The 24,633-nt window shown below is 36.3% G+C and overlaps 1 protein-coding gene across 1 annotated transcript; it reads right to left on the bottom strand.

Annotated features, from left to right (window-relative positions):
• Positions 1-5,593: 5,593 nt before the first annotated feature.
• Positions 5,594-21,481, bottom strand: LOC132130685 (uncharacterized). Its single transcript, XM_059542509.1, has 14 exons — positions 21,123-21,481; positions 20,944-21,033; positions 19,145-19,561; positions 17,949-18,332; positions 17,143-17,529; positions 14,228-14,611; positions 14,049-14,138; positions 9,375-9,494; positions 9,103-9,287; positions 7,688-7,845; positions 7,275-7,520; positions 6,876-7,038; positions 5,998-6,100; positions 5,594-5,911 (listed from the first exon to the last, which is right to left on the bottom strand). Exons 1-14 carry the CDS (start codon positions 21,349-21,351, stop codon positions 5,808-5,810), a joined length of 3,060 nt encoding a protein of 1,019 aa, XP_059398492.1. The 5' UTR covers positions 21,352-21,481; the 3' UTR covers positions 5,594-5,807.
• Between the last annotated feature and the right edge of the window lie 3,152 nt (positions 21,482-24,633).

Genomic DNA, 24,633 nt, shown 5'->3' on the forward strand with positions numbered 1-24,633 from the left:
TCGGGGCCTTAAACCTTATCACTATGGGCGGAAACGGCTGGATGCCGAGACTCCGTTCTGCAGCAGCTCCACGCTGTCATAATTTGGATTGGGACACCTGAGAATATCAATGATAAACAATAAATATATATATTTTTCTTTTTTCATGCAAGACATTCTATATCAAAGTTGTCCTGTTGTCCTCTTTAGCACTGAAATACTGAAAAGCAAAGCATCCAACAGGGATAAGTTTCATTTTTTTATTCAATGTATGTGCAGCTCAAAGTGTATTTTATAAATATTGTTTTACAGTGATATGAGACTGATCTTTTTGGAATAGAAAAGAAGCATTTTTTTTTACTCTTGAACGATGAGATCCCAGCGGAGACTGTAATCGGGATCATTCACAGGTCAGGTGTAGCCCAACGTGTCCATCACCAGGGCATTTTGTCGACTGTCAACCTCCTTAACGCAAACTTCCACATGCATCTCCTGGTTGAGCTCCGCATCCACACTACCAGTGAAGGGCAGGGTATACTCATCGTCCTGATATGGAATCATCCGAACACGATATCTGCCTTCACCCGCTGGAAGGCTCTTGTGCACAATGCTGTTAAAATGAAGGTTAGATCTGTGTTAAGAGTTACCACGTTTTGTTATTTATGTTTCTGCTTAGAGAATTAGTTCACACACATACACAAAATCTTAATTTGCTGAAAATGTTGACATATGCACTAGGTCTATGGTAGTATATCTGAAATGTGTATTGACTCTCACCTCTCCAGTGGGTTGATTTCCATATTCATGGAAAGAGTTTGTGTTTGGGGGTAAGCACAGCTGAAAGAAAGCTTCAGAACCTTCTCTCTGCTGATGAGGCCTTCTGTCCTCGGTGTTCCCAGAATGAAGTTATCATAGACAGTGTTTGGAATAACGGCGTTTAAAAGAACGGCGTTAGGTAACGACGTTATTTTTTCAGTAACGGGGTAATCTAACTAATTACTTTTCCCGTCGTTAAAACGCCGTTAACGTTACTGAACGTTAAATGTGGTGCGTTACTATGCATTGATTTAATATGCAATCCGAACGCACCCCTGGCTCACACAGCGAGTGAGCAGCTGGGTTAATAACGAGATAAGCGATTATGATTGGCTAAGGCAGAGTCATGTGTTTCATGGTAGCCAATCAGAGCCAGTGTTTTTACACACATGCGCCAGCGGCGCCAAACACACACAGTCACACACACGCAACAGCTACACAGAGATTCGCAGCAGCAGGAGAAATGGCGAGTCAGGAGCAATCTGATGAAAAGTTGACATTTTCAAGGTGGAGATATAAGCACTACTTCAAATTCATTGTAGTCAAAGGCAAGAACGTGCATGTAATGTGTGACACACGCATCTACAAAGCTAGTGGCCAAAAACACTTTTCTTACAAAGAGTGCAGGATAAAACTCTTGCTGTCTGTTGATGTGCAATAAATATCGAAAACAAATTCTTTGACATATAGCAACTTTTTTTTTTTTTTTTTTTTTTTTTTTTTTTACAGTAACGCAAATAGTTACTTTCCCTGGTAATGAGTTACTTTTATTATAGAGTAATTCAGTTACTAACTCAGTTACTTTTTGGAACAAGTAGTGAGTAACTATAACTGTTTAAAAAAAAAACAATTAATTTTGTAATTGAGCCTAATTGAATTCTAGATATGAGAGTTATAGTAACTACACAGGTAACACTATTTTGATGTTCCATTTAGAACATTTTGTGGACTACAAGTAACGTTGCACATACATGTCAACTAGTTCTCTTCAGAGTAATAGTAGACTGTCTGCTTAATATCTGTTAACCCTTTATTGTAATGGTCTCCCAACAGACATTCTACCGACTATATAACTTATTCTAACCCTACTGGTCTACTAACACTTTTCTAACACTCTAGTGAGAGTTAGTAGACATGTCAGTGCAACATTACTTATAGTCAACAGAATGGGTTAAAGGAACCATCAAAGTAAGGTGAAGCCACTACATAACCCAAACAGTTGCATAAGTCACATATTAATGGTGGAGAATGCGGGCAACAGTTTTGTGTGTGTGTGTGTGTGTGTGCGTGCATGTGTCATGAGCGACAGGTTACTTACACATATACAGAGTGGGCTAGTAGGTTTGTACAAGTGGTGCTCACAACAGAGCCAAATAAGTCAAATGGGTATAGCATAACCTAGATTGTTTAGGGCAGGGGTCTCCAACCCTGATTCTGTAGAGCCCCCATCCTGCAGATTTCAGCTCCAATTTCAGTCAAACAAACCTAAACCAAATAATCAAGGCGTTCAGGACTGCTTGATAACTGCAGCCAGGTGTGGTGGAGCAGGGTTAGACCTAAAATCTGCAGGATGGTAGATCTCTAGGACCAGGGTTGGAGATCCCTGGCTTAGCGCCACACTTTATATCATATGAGGGAAAGCTTGTACCACAGATGTACCACTGTACCACTTAGTACCACAGATGTGTTCATTGTTGTCAGCTTGGATCATTGAGATGTAAGATATCAGCTGAAAAACCAGCCTCAAAGAGCTGACAGCGAGACACAGACATGGAGCCAGAGCTGCTTTCACAGGTTTCTGAGAAATCTGAGAAAAAGAAAAATCAGTAAAAGTTTTAAATGTTTTGGCTTTCTAATGGCATTAAAAATATAAATTGATAAATAAATAAACATTACCAACCGAAAGATTCAGAATTCAGTGTTACATAAACAGCCATAAACACCATTTTTTTCCCCACAGTGTTCATCCTCAGAGCAACTGAGCTCAGAACAGTGATCCCTCACACCTGAGAGGAGAAGCACAGATAAAAAAGAAATTGAGTCATTTGAACAGAGGAATAGGTAAACATTCTGTTGCCAAGAACAGAACCATACTGCCAATCCACACTGTTACTAATTGTCATTCATCGTTTATATGTCTTTACAAATATGACTTTTGCTATGAATTGACTGCATACATGTGTGATAGTGGGATGAGTTAATGTAATTAAAATGCATGTCCAAAAAGATGCTCATGAGAGTTGATGAAATAAACAAGGACTAAGTACTTTAGCAGTGGCTGTGACTGTTGGAGTAAAGGATGCTGTTGGTGTTGCTGTTCTTGGTGTTGCTGCTGTTGTCGAAGAGGCTGCAAGTCTTGTGACAACTGATAGCAGGAACAATTGTTTTTTATCAATATAATTTTAAATAACACAGAAATACACATTAATAAATGCTCACCTGCAGAGTAAGTGAACAAACTTATAGAGTGTGGGTTGGGTAATACCAAGTAATCGGTGCCGGGTGCGGGGGGTACATTACAGATTATTTAAAATATGATACTATCTTTATTGCTGGCAAATGAAATTAATAAAGAAAACGAACAAAAGTATTCATTCAGAATATTTCATATTTATTTTAATCTGAATGATGTGATGATATTGAGGGGGGGGGGGGGGGGGGGTTATTAGCTGAGTCTGATTTTTGAGGGCGTCATGACCCCCGTAACCCCCATGCAAATTACGTGCATGGTTCAGTGCATTAACTAATATAACAAGATTTTAGTAAAGTATTATTAAATGTGGAAATTAACATGAACAAAGATGAACAATTGCTGTATACACTCACCTAAAGGATTATTAGGAACACCATACTAATACTGTGTTTGACCCCCTTTCCCCTTCAGAACTGCCTTAATTCTACGTGGCATTGATTCAACAAGGTGCTGAAAGCATTCTTTAGAGATGTTGGCCCATATTGATAGGATAGCATCTTGCAGTTGATAGAGATTTGTGGGATGCACATCCAGGTCACGAAGCTCCCGTTCCACCACATCCCAAAGATGCTCTATTGGGTTGAGATCTGGTGACTGTGGTGGCCATTTTAGTACAGTGAACTCATTGTCGTGTTCAAGAAACCAATTGAAATAATTCGAGCTTTGTGACATGGTGCATTATCCTGCTGGAAGTAGCCATCAGAGGATGGGTACATGGTGGTCATAAAGGGATGGACATGGTCAGAAACAATGCTCAGGTGGGCCGTGGCATTTAAACGATGCCCAATTGGCACTAAGGGGCCTAAAGTGTGCCAAGAAAACATCCCCCTCACCATTACACCACCACCAGCAGCCTGCACAGAGGTAACAAGGCATGATGGATCCATGTTCTCATTCTGTTTACGCCAAATTCTGACTCTACCATCTGAATGTCTCAACAGAAATCGAGACTCATCAGACCAGGCAACATTTTTCCAGTCTTCAACTGTCCAATTTTGGTGAGCTCATGCAAATTGTAGCCTCTTTTTCCTATTTGTAGTGGAGATGAGTGGTACCCGGTGGGGTCTTCTGCTGTTGTAGCCCATCTGCCTCAAGGTTGTGCGTGTTGTGGCTTCACAAATGCTTTGCTGCATACCTCGGTTGTAACGAGTGGTTATTTCAGTCAAAGTTGCTCTTCTATCAGCTTGAATCCGTTGGCCCATTCTCCTCTGACCTCTGGGGGGGCCCAGGCGTCCCTTATTTTTCTGTATTGAAGGTGGCAACCCTAGATCGTGGAGACATTTTTATCGTCCACAATCAAAAATCTTCATATCGCACACCCCTAGTTTGTAGTTTATTTATATAAAAGGTAGGCTATATTTGTGTATAAAGTTGGGGATCAAAGTGTATTCCCTGTCCCGCCTACTCCCGCTGACATTTTTTTCCAGTCCCGTCCCATTCCTGTGATTAATAGTGATTTTATTATATGTACATATAATATAGGAAAACGGCCAATTTTATATATGTCACATATATTAAAAACCTATATCAAAACCTATATTGAAACATATATGTTTATATAGGTTTTTTCCATGTGGGTACAGTTATATGAAATATAAAAATAAAACCCTTATGTCTGAATAAGTTGAAAAAAAAGAGGTTATATAAGAGGTTAAAAAAATTTTTTTAGGCATTATATCAAAAAAGCACAAATGCTTTTGAATCTTATTTGTTTGTTTGTTGTTGTTGTTGATGATGCATTTTTCTGTCACAAATGTATACATTTCTCTCTCAAAAGTGAGACTTAGACATATCCAACAATAATGTATTTTGTCAAGATTATAAAACATTTAAATGTAAAATACTGTAATACAAAATGGTTTTCACAGGATTAATTTTGAGATTTTAAAAGTAAATAGATATTGTTCTTAAGGGGATTTCCCCTACAGGAACTACAGACAGTTTGTAAAATAAAAAAATAAAAAATAAAATGTCTCTAGAAAATTTAATTTATCTGCATATAAGGCCTGTTGAGGCATATGTGCCTTTTGTTCAAATGGACATGAAATGCTTTTAAAATGACTGTATATCATTTATCCATATTATTTCTGTGTCAATATATCTCCCAACAAAAAGTAATAATTGTGACAGGCATATGTGTAGCATAGTTTGGACTGTTAAATACTGTGATATTGTTTAAAAGTACCCAATGTTAGCCTTTTCATAGAAACACTTCATTGAACTGCTACACAAACCTTAATTGAACTGAAAATAAACAGTCTTGTAATGTTTTTGCATGACTTTAATTAGCATGAATCTGATTGGCTTTGCCATTGTTCCACTTAATCTCAAGTAAAATACCGTAATATTAATATAGTAGTATGCATATTTAATAAAACTGATTAAAACAACAATTCTCTTATAATACCAGAGTTATAACTGCTATGAAGTAAAGAAACCTTTAGAAACCCACAACCAGTGTGACATCAGTGCAACCTTAATTACAATGACATTAGATTATATGCATGTTAAATGCTTCCAATTTTCTCACAGAAATATTTTAAAAGAGGATCAAGACACTCATCATAAAGACAAACAACAGCATCAGAGAAGCACACACAGAAGAAGCCTTGGATACCTTCACTGGGTCTTTGACCCACTTATCTGTGAACAGGGAATAAAATGAAATGTAATATATTCATGACAGAAATAATAACTTACTAATTAAAACAGTTGAATGAAATGTTCACCTGTGTTTCCTTCTGACAACATTAGAGGACCCATGGATATGGAAGAACTGTCGTGGAAGTCCAGAGACCTGCACTTTCTCCAGTGCTGCCCAGAGTTACAGTTCTACAGAAGAAAAAGACAAAATCCAGCTTCGTAAGTCTTGTTAAATATAACTTAACATAATGAAACATAAAGGGAAGTACAAAGTCTCCACAAACAAGTATCATAGCATCCCTGACATTAAAGGCTCTGATATACTTCTTGGTGTGAGAGGTGTATCAATTGCCAGAATATTATAGACAAAAGAATAATGATTAGCAGCAGTTCAGAGTCCAGTATCATGTTTGCAATGCAAAAGAACCATTCCATTTCCATAAACAGTCTTTAAGTGTGACTGGTTCATAGTCTAAAAACTTTGGCATGATGTGGAAAAAATATTGGAGCGATTGTACTGGTGCGTATACATTTTTGGCAGCTCAGCTATTCAACACAGTGTATTTATGTTGCTAGTGACTTGGAGATGTTGTTCTCCTGCCTTACCTCTAATGAATGAGAAAACAAACCATGAAAAAAAAATGCACGTCAAAGAAGATGGAGTTCCAGAACACACCAACCAAATGCATAACCGCCATGGACCAATGGTATCTCAAAGGTGTTTAGAAGCCAAAACAAACTTGGTGTTCATTTCTGCGTAATTTTGTTCGAAATTATGTCATATAAGTTTGTTCTTTGATTTTGTTTGAATTATATCGGGGCCTTAAACCTTATCACTATGGGCAGTGGAGATGATGATATTTGCCGACCAGTTTTTAGATTATTGTTTGATCAACAGGAGGTTGTCAGTGGTAGAATCTAAAACCTTGACATTTACAACCATATTGTAATCGTCACATCTCACCACTGAACAGTGATTGCTTGACAGAAGGCAAAGCTGAACAGCACAGTGCAGGTAAAGCTTAGTGGAGTTTGCAGTGAAGATAAACATCCTGAAGGAGAAACGACTGGATGTCGAGACGCCATTCTGCTGCAGCTCAACTGTGTCATCATTTGGATTGGGACACCTGAGAATATCAATTATAAACAATTAATATATATATTTGTTTTTCATGCAAGACATTCTATATCAAAGTTGTTCTGTGCCTTAGCACTGAAATAATGAAAAGCAAAGCATCCAACAGGGATATGTTTCATTTTTTATTCAATGTATGTGCAGATCAAAGTGTATTTTTAAAAAATATTGTTTTACAGTGACATGAGACTGATCTTTTTGGAATAGAAAAGAAGCATTTTTATTTACTCTTGAACGATGAGATCCCAGCGGAGACTGTAATCAGGGTCATTCACAGGTGTAGCCCAACATGTGTCTATCACCAGGGCAAACTGTCGACTGTCAACCCCCTCAACGCGAACTTCCACATGCATCTCCTGGTTGAGCTCCGCATCCACACTACCAGTGAAGGGCAGGGTAAACTCATCGTCCTGATATGGAATCATCCGAACACGATATCTGCCTTCACCCGCTGGAAGGCTCTTGTGCACAATGCTGTTAAAATGAAGGTTAGATCTGTGTTAAGAGTTACCACGTTTTGTTATTTATGTTTCTGCTTAGAGAATTAGTTCACACACATACACAAAATCTTGATTTACTGAAAATGTTGACATCTGCACTAGGTCTATGGTAGTATATCTGAAATGTGTATTGATTATCACCTCTCCAGTGGGTTGATTTCCATATTCATGGAAAGAGTTTGTGTTTGGGGGTAAGCACAGCTGAAAGAAAGCTTCAGAACCTTCTCTCTGCTGATGAGGCCTTCTGTCCTCGGTGTTCCCAGAATGAAGTTATCATAGATGAAGTGGGTGCCATTGGCCTGTTTAAAAAATTTAAAAAGTGATTTTTGTAATTCAGCCTGATTGAATTCTAGATATGAGAGTAATAGTAACTACACAGGTAACACTATTTTGATGTTCCATTTAGAACATTTTGTGGACTACAAGTAACGTTGCACATACATGTCAACTAGTTCTCTTCAGAGTAATAGTAGACTGTCTGCTTAATATCTGTTAACCCTTTATTGTAATGGTCTCCCAACAGACATTCTACCGACTATATAACTTATTCTAACCCTACTGGTCTACTAACACTCTTCTAACACTCTAGTGAGAGTAAGTAGACATGTCAGTGCAACATTACTTATAGTCAACAGAATGGGTTAAAGGAACCATCAAAGTAAGGTGAAGCCACTACATAACCCAAACAGTTGCATAAGTCACATATTAATGGTGGAGAATGCGGGCAACAGTTTTGTGTGTGTGTGTGTGTGTGTGCGTGCATGTGTCATGAGCGACAGGTTACTTACACATATACAGAGTGGGCTAGTAGGTTTGTACAAGTGGTGCTCACAACAGAGCCAAATAAGTCAAATGGGTATAGCATAACCTAGATTGTTTAGGGCAGGGGTCTCCAACCCTGATTCTGGAGAGCCCCCATCCTGCAGATTTCAGCTCCAATTTCAGTCAAACAAACCTAAACCAAATAATCAAGGTGTTCAGGACTGCTTGATAACTGCAGCCAGGTGTGGTGGAGCAGGGTTAGACCTAAAATCTGGAGGATGGTAGATCTCTAGGACCAGGGTTGGAGATCCCTGGCTTAGCGCCACACTTTATATCATATGAGGGAAAGCTTGACATCAAGCTTCACACCAACTGGCTATTCAGCTTCTAGATGTGTGTGCCATTAAATACTGATCCTTTCAATGTAATTGTGGTGCATTTTGTGAGGACATGCTATACACCATTTTTAGGAATTAAGAGAAGACCATTTTGGCACGAGATATGATACATGTAGTTGTACCATACAAATACACAATTATATAGAAGTGTTTCAAATTTGTTTTAATGAAAGCAACAATAAAAAAAATCACAAACAGGTGTAGCAGTCAAGTGAGTTATGATCTGAGTGACCTTTTTAGCATTAGTTTATGAATGGAATGTGTTATCACTCTCCTGGCTAACATCAGCAGAAGAATAAAACACTTACTGTATATTCCCGAACCCTTCTCAATTTGTGAGTTTGACCCCCAGTTTGGATGGTTTACTTGAATGGATTATACATAAAAGAATCTCACCACAAGGTTAGTACCACAGATGTGTTCATTGTTGTCAAAATTAAATTCCACTCTGCCATTGCGCACTGCTCCTTTACAGCTTGGATCATTAAGATGTAAGATATCAGCTGAAAAACCAGCCTCAAAGAGCTGACAGCGAGACACAGACATGGAGCCAGAGCTGCTTTCACAGGTTTCTGAGAAATCTGAGAAAAAGAAAAATCAGTAAAAAATGTTTTGGCTTTTTAATGGCATTAAAAAAACAAATTAATAAATAAATAAACATTACCAACCGAAAGATTCAGAATTCCACCTGGAATGGTTCGTGTTACATAAACAGCCATAAACACCATTTTTTTCCCCACAGTGTTCATCCTCAGAGCAACTGAGCTCAGAACAGTGATCCCTCACACCTGAGAGGAGAAGCATAGAAGCATAGATAAAAAAGAAATTGAGTCATTTGAACAGAGGAATAGGTAAACATTCTGTTGCCGAGAACAGAACCATACTGCCAATCCACACTGTTACTAATTGTCATGCATCGCTTATGTTATATGTCATTACAAAAGTCACTTTTGCTATGAATTGACTGGATACATGTGTGATAGTGGGATGAGTTCATGTAATTAAAATGCATGTCCAAAAAGATGCTCATGAGAGTTGATGAAATATACAAGAATTAATACTTTACCAGTGGTTGTGACTGTTGGAGTAAAGGATGCTGTTGGTGTTCTTAGTGTTGCTGCTGTTGTCGAAGAGGCTGCACTAAGTCTTGTGACATCTGATAGCAGGAACAATTGTTTATTATCAATATAATTTTAACTAACACAGAAATACACATTAATAAATGCTCACCTGCACAGTAAGCTCCACAGGTTACTGGCCTGACAAACTCATAAACATAATAATTTCCTGGACAGGCTTTGACTTGTATAGGGAGAGAACTGTAAGAACAGCAGCCACTCCACCCGGAGCCACAGACCTGACGGGTGACCACCCCATCTTCCAGTCGCGGATGAGAGCCGTTGAGCCACATTGGGATGTAAGTGCCACACATGTATTGATTTACACATGATTCTGGCATCTGGGCATTCTGACCATTGTAGAACAGCCTGTACCAACCCTGGAAGTAGTCACACCTTATATTGCTACTATTGAAAGAATTGTTTGTTGCTCTCCAAGTCTCATTCAGACTGTTATAGTTGTAGCAAGGGTCAACACTTGGGGTGGTGAAACGTACTATTATGAAAAAATAGAGAACATTATATACAGCAGATTAATTTATTCAAGATAATAATGTGAAAACCTACAATAATTCACAATAATGCCCTGTTCACACCGAGAACGAAAGCTAGGATGATAACTATGAAGATAGCGATATTAGTGTCCACACCATGGAATGATTTCTTCAGTTTATTGTAAGCGCATGTGTGTCTGCTGCTTTTAATTCTCGAGCTCATGACAGCAGGATGGATTCTGATTGGGTATCATTCAACAACTGGAAAAAAATCATTCTGAAATTGATTCCAACGATATCGTTTGACTGTGCCTTTATCATCACAGCTGTGGTGTGGACTCTGCTATTCTTTAATATTGAGAATGATTGTTATAACTATATCTTTATCGTTATCATCCTTGCTGTGAATGGGCACTAAGCATACAAATACAAGTAATAGGTTATATGAAAAAATGAATATACCTGAACAATATGTAGGAGATGGGATTGAAAGAGCTGGCCTGGTAAATTTGTAGACATAATAGTTTCCCGGACAAGCTTTGACTTGTATTGGGTCGGATCGGTAGTAACTGCACTGCTCATAGTAAGAGCCGTAAATGTCACGAGTAACAACTCCATCTTCAAGCCGAGGATGAGAGCCAGCAAGCCACAGAGAACTAAAACCTCCACATGCCAAGTAAGACACACACCATTCGGGCATCTGAGCACTCAATCTATTAAGGAAGAGTCGATACCAGCCATCCCAGTTAGCATCTGTGTCATCATAATTAGCATTGGATCCATAACCATAACTGAGTATGTTTCTCCAACTGTCATTGAGTGTGTTGTAATTAATGCATGGGTCATAATCTAAAAGTGAGAGATGACAAGATCAAAACACACAAGGCATTTTTAAAGAGAAGGTTCATAAGTGCAAATCTGAACAGGTCAAGCATAAAGATCACGAGATTCCTAGACCATTCATACTTAACAGGACTGTGTAATATTGATGCTTCATGTGAAGAAACAAAAGCTGTTTTAAATTGCATTGCAAGAATTCAGTTGCAAATTTCACAGTTTTTATTATTTGTAATAACACATACATTCATTTACAAAGACTGATTAACAACTTACTCAAAGTGTTGTTGGTTCTTGTGGTTATAGCTGGACGTATAGTGGTAATCGGCTGTGAAATGGTGCTAATATCTGAAAGAAAGATTATTCATTATAAGATAGAAATCTTTTTAAAAAAAATTAAAATAAAAAAAATGTAAAAATCACCGTACTTGTACAATATCCTGCACACCAGTTTGGCTTCACAAGTTCATAGACATAGTAATTTCCTGGACATGCTTTAACTCTGATTGGTCTTGGTTTGTAATCACAGCATTGAGTCCCGTACTGTCCACAGACCTCTCTGATCACCACTCCGTCCACAATCCGAGGATGAGGACCGTTCAGCCACAGGGGGATCGGTGTGTTACATCTGTATGAACTAACACAAGTCTCTGGCAACTGGATGTTCATTCCACGGTATAAAAGCCGGTACCAGCCGTTCCAGGAGAAAGAATAATCACAAATGCTATCTCCACTTTCATTGTTGGCTCTCCAGGGACGATCCAGAGACTTATAGTTATAGCAGGGATCACTGCTGATGTTTTGGAAAGCAACTGTTATGGAGTTTGCAAAAGTAATGTTAAAAAATTAATTACATTGAAGACAATTTAGAGTGTTCTGAAAGCATATTATGAGCACAGTCATTTTAATGTAATCTTACATCTGAGTCTGGATTTGAAAATGATATAATTATCATCACTAAACTACAAAAGTGGATTTGTGAAATTGCTGACATCATGCACATGTGTGTTATGTGTTCAGTCAATAGGAATTTGCGCAGGCGCATTTTGTGTGTTTACAAAGTGACATAATTGCAAATACAGCACTTTTAGCTGCTTTCACAGATCTGTGTGAACGTGGCTCAATTTAACAATATTGTTGTCTGTATGCCTGTCGAAATAGTCCTTGACTGAATTGGTTTCTTATCAGTGTGTTAGTTCAGTAGTTCAGTTTTCTGCTATTTATACTACTTATTGCAAATAGTGCCAAATATCTGCACCTCAGTACAGTATTATATTATAACGTAGTATATTGTACGCAGTAATAATTTATTAAAATTATCATTTTAATTCAAATTATTAAATGGATGGCACCTTACTGGAACAATGAAGCCCACCCTACACATGCACATACCACACCGATACATTATTTTAAACTTTTTGATTATTTCCTTCATTTATATTGAAGACAAAATCCTTTCTGATGTGATAAGAGATTTGAGGTTTGGATTTGTGAGATTGTGAGGGAATACTACAGTAATGGTGGGTTATAAATTGACTGCACAGCACTGATTCTGACTGTTTAAAGATTTAAAAAGACCTAATACATAAAGCATTTATTCTTCATATAGACTTTTGAAATTCACCTGCACAGTACATTGGCCTGGGGATTGATGCGTTGGGTTTGACAAGTTAATAGACGTAATAATTTCCAGGACAAGCTTTGACTCGAATGGAGTTGGACTTGTAGCTGCCACAAGAGGAAGTCGACCACATCCACACCAAAGCATTAGTTCCCACCACTTCACGGGTCACCACTCCATCCTCAAGTCTTGGATGAGAACCATTGAGAGACAATCCAGTTTCACCACCACAACGTGTAGTACTCACACACCACTCCGACATTTGAGCACTGAGTCCTCCAAGATACAGCCGATACCAGCCTCTCCATTCAACAAGACTGTCATTACGTGAAGAGTAGTAATAGTTTGCTTGTATGTCTCTCCAGTATTCATCAAGAATCGTGTAGTCATCCGCGAGGGGCTGTTGCGCTGTTTTGTGTTTATTTTGCACTAGAGAGTTGAAGTTAGAGACTTCAAATTTGCTATGGTTAATGGTGAGACTGTCCTCTACCAGTTTGCCAAATCTCACAACTTTCCCGCAATCGGTTCTATGGGCTGCCATAGACTTGCGGCGGAAGAAGAAGAAGAATAACGCCAACGATTTCAATAGGTGCCTCGCACCTTCGGTGCTTGGCCCCTAAATATAAATTCAGAAGGCATTTTTATGACAAGGAATGTATTTATCAAACACCTCTCTAGATAAAGCTTATTTTTGAGAAAAAGCAAAGCAAAAAAAAAGAGGCTGTTTTGACAGAATGTACATTGTAAAAAGCGTTATATATAAATGGTGATTTGACTTGATATGACCTGACTGAATGAGTATTCAGCATCTTCAAATTCAGGAACTCTATCCATATCTGCGTGATGGGGAAATAATTTTGGCATTCAGATTTATTTATTTTAGTTTGTGGTTGGGGAAAGTAGACAAATGGTTTGGTTTGGGGTGATCATTGCTCCCCCTGCACTTATCCATGCTAGGCATCCATGATTGGACCCCCTTGAAAATGAGATGTCACATCTCAAGGGCATATCCTTTCAATAAATTAAAATTGAAGGCTGCATGTGCTAGGAGTTCTTGTCCTGTAGATAAACATACCGCCAGTCCAAACTGTGTCCTAATTGGCATTCATCTTTTATGTCAGTGGTCCCTACAGAAATTACTTGTGATATGAATTGACATCATGCATGTGTAGTGGGATGAACAGAAAAATGTTGAGAGTTCATGTAATTAAAATGCATGCCCAAAAAGATGCTCATGAGAGTTGATGAAATAAACAAGAATTAGTACTTTACCACTGGCTGTGACTCTTGGAGTAATGGATGCTGTTGCTGTTCTTGGTGTTGCTGCTGTTGTCGAAGAGGCTGCACTAAGTCTTGTGACATCTGATAGCAGGAACAATTGTTTATTATCAATATTATTTTAAATAACACAGAAAGGTAAATGACTGAAATACACATTAATAAATAATCACCTGCACAGTAAGCTCCACAGGTTACTGGCCTGACAAACTCATAAACATAATAATTTCCTGGACAGGCTTTGACTTGTATAGGGAGAGAACTGTAAGAACAGCAGTCACTCCACCCGGAGCCACAGACCTGACGGGTGACCACCCCATCTTCCAGTCGCGGATGAGAGCCGTTGAGCCACATTGGGTAATAAGTGCCACACATGTATTGATTTACACATGATTCTGGCATCTGGGCATTCTGACCATTGTAGAACAGCCTGTACCAGCCCTGGAAGTAGTCACACCTTATATTGCTACTATTGAAAGAATTGTTTGTTGCTCTCCAAGTCTCATTCAGACTGTTATAGTTGTAGCAAGGGTCAACACTTGGGGTGGTGAAACGTACTATTATGAAAAAATAGAGAACATTATATACAGCAGATTAATTTATTCAAGATAATAATGTGAAAACCTACAATAATTCACAATAATGCCCTGTTCACACCAAGAAACGGAAGCTATGATGATAGTGATATTAGTGTCCACACCATTATGGGGCGCCATTTGTAAAGCATCTCACGCTGAAAATAACAGCAACATTTTATCACATTTAACTTCAAACAATGTTTAAAAAACTGGTATGAATTTTTGACAGTCACCTTTTAGCACATTTACAACAATATTTGTCAACTTAGAGATATTTTAAATAGTAAAATATAAATATTAAATGTTACACCTAAATGTTAAATGTAAAATCTAAATGCTAAATCTGAATGTTAAATCTAAATATTAAATATAAATATAAATGTAAAATATAAATGTTAAATATAAATCTAAATGTTAAATATAAATTTAAATCTAAATGTTAAATATAAATCTTAATATAAATGTTAAATCTAAATGTTAAATATAAATATTAAATCTAAATGTGAAATCTAAATGTGAAATCTAAATGTTAAATCTAAATGTTAAATCTAAATGTTAAATCTAAATGTTAAATCTAAATCTAAATCTAAATGTTAAATACAAATGTTAAATCTAAATGTTAAATCTAAATCTAAATCTAAATGTTAAATACAAATGTTAAATCTAAATGTTAAATATAAATATAAATATAAATGTTAAATATAAATCTAAATCTAAATGTTAAATATAAATCTTAATATAAATGTTAAATCTAAATGTGAAATCTAAATGTTAAATCTAAATGTTAAATCTAAATGTTAAATCTAAATCTAAATGTTAAATACAAATGTTAAATCTAAATGTTAAATATAAATATAAATATAAATGTTTTGGGTAAAACTAAAAATTAGCTAATATGCAAATTCAAAATGCCGGAAGTGCCAAAATAAAAGCTCGACGAGGTCAGTGTGTGTGCATTGTGTCAAATAAGTAACTAATAAAAACCATCTCATCCTAAGGAAACTGACTATTGGACATGGATTATTGTGATAATGACTACCTAAAATAATAAACATGAGGATCACAATGGAAATAAGTCCTGGACTTTATTGTGTTTTTATCCTCGATTGTATCTGATGCCTTTTTGTTTTATGTTTACTGTAAGGCTTTCTTGATATAATTAAATAAAACAAATCAAAAATCAAATAAAAAAACACGTTTGGAGAAACTGTATTTGAAGATTAGGCTAGTTTCACTTTTATGAAAAGTGTGGGACTTATGATGACCTGTAGCCATAATAGCCAGCCACGAGGGGTCTCACTTTGACTGAATGTTATGTCCTCACCATAGACTGTATCACTCATCATGTCATCACTCTGTGTCATGTTTGCATGCTTAAATGCCAGCAAGAGCCTATTTCCCCACCCATCCCTGACCAGGTACGGTAACTATTGATGCCACTGTCGTTCAAAATGTCTAAAGAATCGGCGTTAGCCGAGAGCATAGGCTCTTACTGGTGTTTAAGCATGCGAACATTTTCATAAAAGTGACTCTAGCCTACTCTTCAAATACAGTTTCTCCAAACGTGTTTATTATTTTAGGTAGTCATTATCATGATAATCCATGTCCAATAGTCAATTTCCTCAGATGAGATGGTTTTTATTCGTTACTTATTTGACACTATGCTATAAACACACACTGACCTCATCAAGCTTTTAATTTGGCACTTCCGGTTATTGGCATTTTGAATTTGCATATTAGCTAAATATTTTATTTCAACCGAAAAATTTAGATTCAACATTTAGATTTAGATTTAACATTTAGATTTTACATTTAGATTTAACATTTAGATTTAACATTTATATTTAGATTTAACATTTAGATTTAACATTTATATTTAGATTTAACATTTATATTTAACATTTATATTTAACATTTAGATTTTACATTTAGATTTAGATTTAACAATTAGATTTAACATTTAGATTTAGATTTAACATTTAGATTTAGCATTTAGATTTAACATTTAACATTTAGGTTTAACATTTAATATTTATATTTAACTATTTAAAATATCTCTAAGTTGACAAATATTGTTGTAAATGTGCTAAAAAGTGACCGTCAAAAATTCATACCAGTTTTTTAAACATTGTTTGAAGCTAAATGTGAAAAAATGTTGCTGTTGTTTTCAGCGTGAGATGCTTTACAAACGGTGCCCCATACACCATGGAATGATTTCTTCAGTTTATTGTAAGCGCATGTGTGTCTGCTGCTTTTAATTCTCGAGCTCATAACAGCAGGATGAATTCTGATTGGGTATCATTCAACAACTGGAAAAAAATCATTCTGAAAGTGATTCCAACGATATCGTTTGACTGTGCCTTTATCATCACAGCTGTGGTGTGGACTCTGGTATTCTTTAATATTGAGAATGATTGTTATAACTATATCTTTATCGTTATCATCCTTGCTGTGAATGGGCACTAAGCATACAAATACAAGTAATAGGTTATATGAAAAAATGAATATACCTGAACAATATGTAGGAGATGGGATTGAAAGAGCTGGCCTGGTAAATTTGTAGACATAATAGTTTCCCGGACAAGCTTTGACTTGTATTGGGTCGGATCGGTAGTAACTGCACTGCTCATAGTAAGAGCCGTAAATGTCACGAGTAACAACTCCATCTTCTAGTCGAGGATGAGAGCCAGCAAGCCACAGAGAACTAAAACCTCCACATGCCAAGTAAGACACACACCATTCAGGCATCTGAGCACTCAATCTATTAAGGAAGAGTCGATACCAGCCATCCCAGTTAGCATCTGTGTCATCATAATTAGCATTGGATCCATAACCATAACTGAGTATGTTTCTCCAACTGTCATTGAGTGTGTTGTAATTAATGCATGGATCATAATCTAAAAGTGAGAGATGACAAGATCAAAACACACAAGGCATTTTTAAAGAGAAGGTTCATAAGTGCAAATCTGAACAGGTCAAGCATAAAGATCACGAGATTCCTAGACCATTCATACTTAACAGGACGGTGTAATAGTAATGCTACATGTGAAGAAACAAAAGCTGTTTTAAATTGCATTGCAAGAATTCAGTTGCAAATTTCACAGTTTTTATTATTTGTAATAACACATACATTCATTTACAAAGACTGATTAACAACTTACTCAAAGTGTTGTTGGTTCTTGTGGTTATAGCTGGACGTATAGTGGTAATCGGCTGTGAAATGGTGCTAATATCTGAAAGAAAGATTATTCATTATAAGATAGAAATCTTTTAAAAAAAAATTAAAATAATAAAAAAAATGTAAAAATCACCGTACTTGTACAATATCCTGCACACCAGTTTGGCTTCACAAGTTCATAGACATAGTAATTTCCTGGACATGCTTTAACTCTGATTGGTCTTGGTTTGTAATCACAGCATTGAGTCCCGTACTGTCCACAGACCTCTCTGATCACCACTCCGTCCACAATCCGAGGATGAGGACCGTTCAGCCACAGGGGGATCGGTGTGTTACATCTGTATGAACTAACACAAGTCTCTGGCAACTGTATGTTCATTCCACGGTATAAAAGCCGGTACCAGCCGTTCCAGGAGAAAGAATAATCACAAATGCTACCTCCACTTTCATTGTTGGCTCTCCAGGGACGATCCAGAGACTTATAGTTATAGCAGGGATCACTGCTGATGTTTTGGAAAGCAACTGTTATGGAGTTTGCAAAAGTAATGTTAAAAAATTAATTACATTGAAGACAATTTAGAGTGTTCTGAAAGCATATTATGAGCACAGTCATTTTAATGTAATCTTACATCTGAGTCTGGATTTGAAAATGGTATAATTATCATCACTAAACTACAAAAGTGGATTTGTGAAATTGCACATATCATGCACATGTGTGTTATGTGTTCAGTCAATAGGAATATGCGCAGGCGCATTTTGTGTGTTTACAAAGTGACATAATTGCAAATACAGCACTTTTAGCTGCTTTCACAGATCTGTGTGAACGTGGCTCAATTTAACAATATTGTTGTCTGTATGCCTGTCGAAATAGTCCTTGACTGAATTGGTTTCTTATCAGTGTGTTAGTTCAGTAGTTCAGTTTTCTGCTATTTATACTACTTATTGCAAATAGTGCCAAATATCTGCACCTCAGTACAGTATTATATTATAACGTAGTATATTGTACGCAGTAAAAATTTATTAAAATTATCATTTTAATTCAAATTATTAAATGGATGGCACCTTAATGGAACAATGAAGCCCACCCTACACATGCACATACCACACCGATACATTATTTTAAACTTTTTGATTATTTCCTTCATTTATATTGAAGACAAAATCCTTTCTGTTGTGATAAGAGATTTGAGGTTTGGATTTGTGAGATTGTGAGGGAATACTACAGTAATGGTGGGTTATAAATTGACTGCACAGCACTGATTCTGACTGTTTAAAGATTTAAAAAGACCTAATACATAAAGCATTTATTCTTCATATAGACTTTTGAAATTCACCTGCACAGTACATTGGCCTGGGGATTGATGCGTTGGGTTTGACAAGTTCATAGACGTAATAATTTCCAGGACAAGCTTTGACTCGAATGGAGTTGGACTTGTAGCTGCCACAAGAGGAAGTCGACCACATCCACACCAAAGCATTAGTTCCCACCACTTCACGGGTCACCACTCCATCCTCAAGTCTTGGATGAGAACCATTGAGAGACAATCCAGTTTCACCACCACAACGTGTAGTACTCACACACCACTCCGACATTTGAGCACTGAGTCCTCCAAGATACAGCCGATACCAGCCTCTCCATTCAACAAGACTGTCATTACGTGAAGAGTAGTAATAGTTTGCTTGTATGTCTCTCCAGTATTCATCAAGAATCGTGTAATTATAGCATGGATCAGAGCTGGAAGTTGTAGAACCTGATGCCCAAAAAAGCATTGTGTGATTATTATTCAGAATACATACAGTATGGCAGAATACAGACGGCAAACACACTAACATTACATTGTAGCTAAACCTCTGTTTGTATGACAGGGAAAGTGTGGATTGAGGATAAACTGACTAAACTTACAACAAATGTCAAATTTACACTCTTCTCTCACTAATTACCACATAGATAATTAGTGAGCATTTTCTAAGAAGCACATCTTTTTTTTCTCCAGTCCAGTAAAAGATTTAATGCAGAAAGTTGCATATTTATACAAATTGTGATGAGGGGGGCAGGGACGAGACCCGTGGGAACGGATCGAGGCCAGTGGAGTGATTTGAAATGAACGACACCTGCGACACTCACCGGTCTCGAGTCCCATGGTGGAGATTGGAAGGATACAAAAGAGGAGCGAAGACAACGAAGGATGAGAGAGGACCAGGCCTGGGCTTTATTTTGTGTTTTGGTTTTGTTTGTGCGCGACAGTCATCCGTGAGGGGCTGTTGCGCTGTTTTGTGTTTATTTTGCGCTAGAGAGTTGAAGTTAGAGACTTCAAATTTGCTATGGTTAATGGTGAGACTGTCCTCTACCAGTTTGCCAAATCTCACAACTTTCCCGCAATCGGTTCTATGGGCTGCCATAGACTTGCGGCGGAAGAAGAAGAAGAATAACGCCAACGATTTCAATAGGTGCCTCGCACCTTCGGTGCTTGGCCCCTAAATATAAATTCATAAGGCATTTTTATGACAAGGAATGTATTTATCAGACACCTCTCTAGATAAAGCTTATTTTTGAGAAAAAGCAAAGCAAAAAAAAAAAGAGGCTGTTTTGACAAAATTTACATTGTAAAAAGCGTTATATATTAATGGTGATTTGACTTGATATGACCTGACTGAATGAGTATTCAGCATCTTCAAATTCAGGAACTCTATCCATATCTGCGTGATGGGGAAATAATTTTGGCATTCAGATTTATTTATTTTAGTTTGTGGTTGGGGAAAGTAGACAAATGGTTTGGTTTGGGGTGATCATTGCTCCCCCTGCACTTATCCATGCTAGGCATCCATGATTGGACCCCCTTGAAAATGAGATGTCACATCTCAAGGGCATATCCTTTCAATAAATTAAAATTGAACGCTGCATGTGCTAGGAGTTCTTGTCCTGTAGATAAACATACCGCCAGTCCAAACTGTGTCCTAATTGGCATTCATCTTTTATGTCAGTGGTCCCTACAGAAATTACTTGTGATATGAATTGACATCATGCATGTGTAGTGGGATGAACAGAAAAATGTTGAGAGTTCATGTAATTAAAATGCATGCCCAAAAAGATGCTCATGAGAGTTGATGAAATAAACAAGAATTAGTACTTTACCACTGGCTGTGACTCTTGGAGTAATGGATGCTGTTGCTGTTCTTGGTGTTGCTGCTGTTGTCGAAGAGGCTGCACTAAGTCTTGTGACATCTGATAGCAGGAACAATTGTTTATTATCAATATTATTTTAAATAACACAGAAAGGTAAATGACTGAAATACACATTAATAAATAATCACCTGCACAGTAAGCTCCACAGGTTACTGGCCTGACAAACTCATAAACATAATAATTTCCTGGACAGGCTTTGACTTGTATAGGGAGAGAACTGTAAGAACAGCAGTCACTCCACCCGGAGCCACAGACCTGACGGGTGACCACCCCATCTTCCAGTCGCGGATGAGAGCCGTTGAGCCACATTGGGTAATAAGTGCCACACATGTATTGATTTACACATGATTCTGGCATCTGGGCATTCTGACCATTGTAGAACAGCCTGTACCAGCCCTGGAAGTAGTCACACCTTATATTGCTACTATTGAAAGAATTGTTTGTTGCTCTCCAAGTCTCATTCAGACTGTTATAGTTGTAGCAAGGGTCAACACTTGGGGTGGTGAAACGTACTATTATGAAAAAATAGAGAACATTATATACAGCAGATTAATTTATTCAAGATAATAATGTGAAAACCTACAATAATTCACAATAATGCCCTGTTCACACCAAGAAACGGAAGCTATGATGATAGTGATATTAGTGTCCACACCATTATGGGGCGCCATTTGTAAAGCATCTCACGCTGAAAATAACAGCAACATTTTATCACATTTAACTTCAAACAATGTTTAAAAAACTGGTATGAATTTTTGACAGTCACCTTTTAGCACATTTACAACAATATTTGTCAACTTAGAGATATTTTAAATAGTAAAATATAAATATTAAATGTTACACCTAAATGTTAAATGTAAAATCTAAATGCTAAATCTGAATGTTAAATCTAAATATTAAATATAAATATAAATGTAAAATATAAATGTTAAATATAAATCTAAATGTTAAATATAAATTTAAATCTAAATGTTAAATATAAATCTTAATATAAATGTAAAATCTAAATGTTAAATATAAATATTAAATCTAAATGTGAAATCTAAATGTGAAATCTAAATGTTAAATCTAAATGTTAAATCTGAATGTTAAATCTAAATGTTAAATCTAAATCTAAATCTAAATGTTAAATACAAATGTTAAATCTAAATGTTAAATATAAATATAAATATAAATGTTAAATATAAATCTAAATCTAAATGTTAAATATAAATCTTAATATAAATGTTAAATCTAAATGTGAAATCTAAATGTTAAATCTAAATGTTAAATCTAAATGTTAAATCTAAATCTAAATGTTAAATACAAATGTTAAATCTAAATGTTAAATATAAATATAAATATAAATGTTTTGGGTAAAACTAAAAATTAGCTAATATGCAAATTCAAAATGCCGGAAGTGCCAAAATAAAAGCTCGACGAGGTCAGTGTGTGTGCATTGTGTCAAATAAGTAACTAATAAAAACCATCTCATCCTAAGGAAACTGACTATTGGACATGGATTATTGTGATAATGACTACCTAAAATAATAAACATGAGGATCACAATGGAAATAAGTCCTGGACTTTATTGTGTTTTTATCCTCGATTGTATCTGATGCCTTTTTGTTTTATGTTTACTGTAAGGCTTTCTTGATATAATTAAATAAAACAAATCAAAAATCAAATAAAAAAACACGTTTGGAGAAACTGTATTTGAAGATTAGGCTAGTTTCACTTTTATGAAAAGTGTGGGACTTATGATGACCTGTAGCCATAATAGCCAGCCACGAGGGGTCTCACTTTGACTGAATGTTATGTCCTCACCATAGACTGTATCACTCATCATGTCATCACTCTGTGTCATGTTTGCATGCTTAAATGCCAGCAAGAGCCTATTTCCCCACCCATCCCTGACCAGGTACGGTAACTATTGATGCCACTGTCGTTCAAAATGTCTAAAGAATCGGCGTTAGCCGAGAGCATAGGCTCTTACTGGTGTTTAAGCATGCGAACATTTTCATAAAAGTGACTCTAGCCTACTCTTCAAATACAGTTTCTCCAAACGTGTTTATTATTTTAGGTAGTCATTATCATGATAATCCATGTCCAATAGTCAATTTCCTCAGATGAGATGGTTTTTATTCGTTACTTATTTGACACTATGCTATAAACACACACTGACCTCATCAAGCTTTTAATTTGGCACTTCCGGTTATTGGCATTTTGAATTTGCATATTAGCTAAATATTTTATTTCAACCGAAAAATTTAGATTCAACATTTAGATTTAGATTTAACATTTAGATTTTACATTTAGATTTAACATTTAGATTTAACATTTATATTTAGATTTAACATTTAGATTTAACATTTATATTTAGATTTAACATTTATATTTAACATTTATATTTAACATTTAGATTTTACATTTAGATTTAGATTTAACAATTAGATTTAACATTTAGATTTAGATTTAACATTTAGATTTAGCATTTAGATTTAACATTTAACATTTAGGTTTAACATTTAATATTTATATTTAACTATTTAAAATATCTCTAAGTTGACAAATATTGTTGTAAATGTGCTAAAAAGTGACCGTGAAAAATTCATACCAGTTTTTTAAACATTGTTTGAAGCTAAATGTGAAAAAATGTTGCTGTTGTTTTCAGCGTGAGATGCTTTACAAACGGTGCCCCATACACCATGGAATGATTTCTTCAGTTTATTGTAAGCGCATGTGTGTCTGCTGCTTTTAATTCTCGAGCTCATAACAACAGGATGAATTCTGATTGGGTATCATTCAACAACTGGAAAAAAATCATTCTGAAAGTGATTCCAACGATATCGTTTGACTGTGCCTTTATCATCACAGCTGTGGTGTGGACTCTGGTATTCTTTAATATTGAGAATGATTGTTATAACTATATCTTTATCGTTATCATCCTTGCTGTGAATGGGCACTAAGCATACAAATACAAGTAATAGGTTATATGAAAAAATGAATATACCTGAACAATATGTAGGAGATGGGATTGAAAGAGCTGGCCTGGTAAATTTGTAGACATAATAGTTTCCCGGACAAGCTTTGACTTGTATTGGGTCGGATCGGTAGTAACTGCACTGCTCATAGTAAGAGCCGTAAATGTCACGAGTAACAACTCCATCTTCTAGTCGAGGATGAGAGCCAGCAAGCCACAGAGAACTAAAACCTCCACATGCCAAGTAAGACACACACCATTCAGGCATCTGAGCACTCAATCTATTAAGGAAGAGTCGATACCAGCCATCCCAGTTAGCATCTGTGTCATCATAATTAGCATTGGATCCATAACCATAACTGAGTATGTTTCTCCAACTGTCATTGAGTGTGTTGTAATTAATGCATGGATCATAATCTAAAAGTGAGAGATGACAAGATCAAAACACACAAGGCATTTTTAAAGAGAAGGTTCATAAGTGCAAATCTGAACAGGTCAAGCATAAAGATCACGAGATTCCTAGACCATTCATACTTAACAGGACGGTGTAATAGTAATGCTACATGTGAAGAAACAAAAGCTGTTTTAAATTGCATTGCAAGAATTCAGTTGCAAATTTCACAGTTTTTATTATTTGTAATAACACATACATTCATTTACAAAGACTGATTAACAAC

The sequence above is a fragment of the Carassius carassius genome, chromosome 1, assembly GCF_963082965.1.
Source record: "Carassius carassius chromosome 1, fCarCar2.1, whole genome shotgun sequence".
In the NCBI taxonomy this organism is placed as follows: domain Eukaryota; kingdom Metazoa; phylum Chordata; class Actinopteri; order Cypriniformes; family Cyprinidae; genus Carassius; species Carassius carassius.

Coding starts and splice junctions, on each gene's coding strand:
- LOC132130685 (XM_059542509.1), bottom strand. CDS start 21,351: ATGCCAGAATCATGTGTAAATCAATACATGTGTGGCACTTATTACCCA. Junction 7,846..9,102: donor TCTGTGGTACTAACCTTGTG/GTGAGATTCTTT, acceptor TTTTTTAAACAG/GCCAATGGCACCCACTTCAT. Junction 7,039..7,274: donor TGGGATCTCATCGTTCAAGA/GTAAATAAAAAT, acceptor TGATATTCTCAG/GTGTCCCAATCCAAATGATG.